General features: G+C 30.1%; 1 protein-coding gene across 1 annotated transcript; it reads right to left on the bottom strand.

Moving 5' to 3' along the window:
• Positions 1-351: 351 nt before the first annotated feature.
• On the bottom strand, positions 352-1629 carry LOC107458141 (UPF0481 protein At3g47200-like). The gene has a single exon (XM_016076351.3). It carries the CDS (start codon positions 1627-1629, stop codon positions 352-354), a length of 1278 nt encoding a protein of 425 aa, XP_015931837.1.
• Positions 1630-4345: the final 2716 nt, after the last annotated feature.

The following is a 4345-nucleotide window of genomic DNA, read 5'->3' as shown; positions in this document are numbered from 1 at the left end:
CATGTGAAGTTAATAGTTGAGAGTCGTTAGATAAAAATTTAGTCAAATCAGTCAAATCATTTAATGGCTCTTAATTATCAACTTCACATGACGTCGACTGCACATGAATTTCCACCTATATTATATTGTTTTCCTTTTCAATTACATATCAGCTTTACCAGTGTTTTGTTTTCTGGCTAGATCTTCTCAACATTATCTCATTGACAAAATGGAATGCAATTAGAACAATGGAAGAAACAATATCAATTCAAAACCTCAAAATAATAGTCACATACAAAGAACATAACATTGTTAGCAGCATTTGCAGTAATCCACACCTTCTTAGTGAATTGTGAATGTCTACATTATTATTTAAGAAAGTAAAACTTGGAGAATAGAACATACAGTTTGAATAACAGTGAGAATTAGCAAAAAAATTCCAGCAATGGAAGCTGCTGTCTTCCATGGAGTGGTAAAATAATCGCGCCTCAGAGTTGCCATTTTACTGTGCCATGGATGATTATAGTAGGCATTCAAATCATGGCAAAGTTTGAGATAATCAACATTAGCAGTCGTCACTGTAATATTCTTCCTAACATCGCTGAATAGCTTAGCCACTGAGCTTTCATAATTACCACCAACCATGTCATCAATTATTCCAGCTTTAATAAGGACACCAGCATCCTTATTTGTGTTGATGAGTTGACCAAAGAATCTAACATAGTCAATGATGTAGTGTTCTTGAGGATAATGACACTGTTCCAAAGCCACAATGTTCCTCAACAAAATTTCTGTCCCATCATCCACGCCAATATGTGGAATTTTAAGAGTACCATGTTCAAATTCCAAGTCTAACATGCATCCATGACTTGATGATGATTCATTTACTACAAACTTCACTCCCGCTTCAACTAACTCGTATGCAGTGTAACCGAGAACTAACGGTTTATGTTCTCTTTTAGAAGGTCGTTGCTTCATCAAGTACAAGTATCTAATCAGATCTGTGAAGTTCAATATGCTGCTATCATGTGGTGGTTCCGGTGGTTTGTTGAAATTGAGAGTAAATGAAAAGAAACGAAAAGCAAGCTTCATAAACGAAGGGAATTCATGATGACCGTTATTCAACAGAAAAGATGAAAAAGCTAAATTGTGAAGCTTCTGGAAAACAAAGAAAGGAAGTTGATTCTCAAGTAATATCAAATCCGATGCTACTCGACTCAACAGCCATGGTTGTAAGAAGATAACATCATCCTTTGCCCATTCATCTGTTAAGAGAAGCTCAATTATGAAAGCAGAGTCTACCAATATTACCCTCACGAATTCGTCAGCTGTGAGATCGATCTTCTCAGAATAACATGCACGGATTTGTGGCTCCAACTCTCGCACGCAACTCACCAATTCAGATAAACTTGCATTGGAACTTTGAATGAAATGTTTGTAATAAAGGAGCTTGTGGTCCTCCATCTTTTGCAGCCTTGAATCTCCATGATGAAGAGGGCCAATTGAAACCACCATTGGAATGTATGCTTCTACATTTGATTGGCGGATTTCATCGGGCACCTTGTAGATGCTGCAGCTTTTGGTTTCAATGAGAGGCTGTTTGTCCAGCAATGCTTGAAGCTCTAGAGTAACATGATCCTGATTTCCCATATCTATATATAAATTAAAAAAACTGATGTTACCAAACAATGTAATGTGCATGTGCATGCATGCTTAATAAAATTGGTAAATTATTATTTCTACCTATAAATATTCAGAACGTTGATATAAATTTATCCACAAATATTATAAATTTGAACATTCGTAAATAAAAATAATAGTTTATCTAATAAATTTTTTTTCTAAATAATAAATAACAGATATATTAATTTGAAAACAAAGGGCTGTACCAAGTTAAAATAACACTCAATTTTGAGATGTACGTAAAGATTGTTTTTTTATTTATTCTAATTGACTTGCCTACTGCAATCATCATCACACTATGTTATTAATAAAAATTAAATAAGAGAGAAGTTCAATGACTAATAGAATTTATTGTTTTTATCCAATATTTTTAGTTATTAATTTAATTATTTTAGTTTAGCAATTTAACAATATAATTTTAGTCCATATTTTTAAACATTGTTGACTAACTGCTGATAAAAAATAATAAATTCTACTGTCACTCTAATATTTTTTGTTAAATAAAGAGGGTTAATAAATTTTGTTCAATAGTTGATAGGAAGCAAGCGAAGATAAAATATTTATCTTTTATACTATAAAAAAAATTAAATAAATGTGTAAACAAAAAATTGATTAAAAATTTTTTTTTTATGTAAAAGCACAAAGCCTACTACTACTATTTCTATGTACATATATTATATGGTATACCTCAATAACATACATACATGGCAAATGAACGAAAGGAAGCAAAAATTGAAGAAGTAGAATAATGCTAGAAAGCCGAAAGATTTAAAAAATGATTGTAACTAGTGATGACTATATTATTGAAGGAAGCGGACGACTATATATAAAATTTGTAAAAGAAAAAAAAGAATGCAAACGAAGCAAAGAATTGAATCTGTTCCTTAATGATTTAATATAGTTTGGTTAGGTACCAATACTTAACTACGTTTTTCTCTTTACTTTATTCTTATACTGGTTTCTGTTAGATTCTATTTAGATTCTTTCTCTAAAACAAAATATGAAGATAATTAGTCGGAAATAAAAAATTTTGATGACCTCTCTAATTTAAGGAATTTTTTAGTCTTTTTAGTTTTAAAACTAATAATGTTTAAGGAAATATTTTTAGTTTTAAACGAATAAACAACGAAGGTATTGATGTATTTGTATGCAGCTTAAAGTTGAAGCACAAGAAGAGGGGTCCATGATAAGGTTGCTCCAGGTTTCTTGTGTCGATCGATACCTTCTCCTTAGAAGTAATGGGGATCAAATCAAGGTATATAAACTGCATACTCTGATCTTATGATAATTTAGATGTTGACATGGGTTATTGAGTAATTTAATCGAATATGTTAAATTATTTAATGATATATTCTCCTCAACTATTATCTTCACCTTGAAAGAAATACAAATATCACATTAATTAGGATAATGCATTTTGCTTTTTTAGAAGTTGTATATTATCTAATTTGTAAATATTTTTTCTTTTTTATTAGAATAAATAACCTATATGTAGCCTTCTTTGTTTAAAAAATATTATTTATAAATGAAGTTGAATCGAATTATGATAAGTTTTGTGTTTGTTTTTTTCTCTAGGTTTAGATTTTTGGTTTGGCCAAGCAAAATAAATTCTTGATTATCTTTAGCATAGTAGGTTATTAATCTCGTAAAAATTGATAAATCAAATCACATTTCAACATCAATAAAAATTACAATATTGATAGGGATTTTTCACATAAATAACATAAATATTTTATTTTTTAATATATGTAATTCTGGAAAAATTTACGTATTCAAATATTGTAATCTGTCAACTATAGATTGACATAATATGGGATTGTGAAAGAACTCTAAATCTGTGACAAATATCTTAAAGCTTCCATTTCGAATTTTGCCAAAAGTTTATAAGCATATTTAGTTTGCGTAATTAACAAGTTTCCATGAGGCATACAATTAGCTTCAAGGCCTAAAAATGACTAAAGTGACCCAAATCTTTGAGAGAAAAAATTTTATTCAAATCAATAATTAAAGGATTCATTTTTTGTTTGTCGTTGTCTGTAATAATTATATCATCAACATAAATAATAACATAAATAACAAAGGTTATACTACGTTTAACAATTAAAGAGAGATATATCTGATATAGCATTGTAAAAACTAAATTTATGAAGAGTGGTAGCCAATATATTAAACCAAGTTCTTGGAGTTTATTTCAAACCATAAATTGCTTTGTTCAAACAGCACATAAGAGATGGATTTAAGTCTGTATAGTAGCCATGTAGCTGAGCCATATAAACAGTTTCTTTTAGTCTGTCATTGAGAAAGACATTATCAAAATCAAATTGTCTAAATAGCCAACCTAAAAAAACTACAATAGACAAAATGACTCGAATAGTACTAGGCCTAATCATAGGACTATAAATTTGTTCATAATCAATTTCTTCGCTTTGATGGAAGTTCTTTCCAACCAATCTAACTTTAGACATAAGAATCTTGCCAAATTGATCATTTTTAATGGTGAAAATCCATTTGTTACATATATCAGTGGCATTTGGTGGTCGTTCCTTTAGTTTCCAGGTTTGACATTCATTAAAGCCTTAAATTCAGTGTCTAAGGCCTGAGCAACTGTCTCAGGAATATTGTGTATCAAATCAGGTTCAGCTATAGGGGTTTTTGGCAGTTAAGGCTCTTTGTTTGGTAATAC

The sequence above is a fragment of the Arachis duranensis genome, chromosome 7 (assembly GCF_000817695.3).
Source record: "Arachis duranensis cultivar V14167 chromosome 7, aradu.V14167.gnm2.J7QH, whole genome shotgun sequence".
NCBI lineage: Eukaryota > Viridiplantae > Streptophyta > Magnoliopsida > Fabales > Fabaceae > Arachis > Arachis duranensis.
The sequence above is the reverse complement of the archived record's forward strand: the minus strand, read 5'-3'. Positions and strand labels throughout refer to the sequence as shown.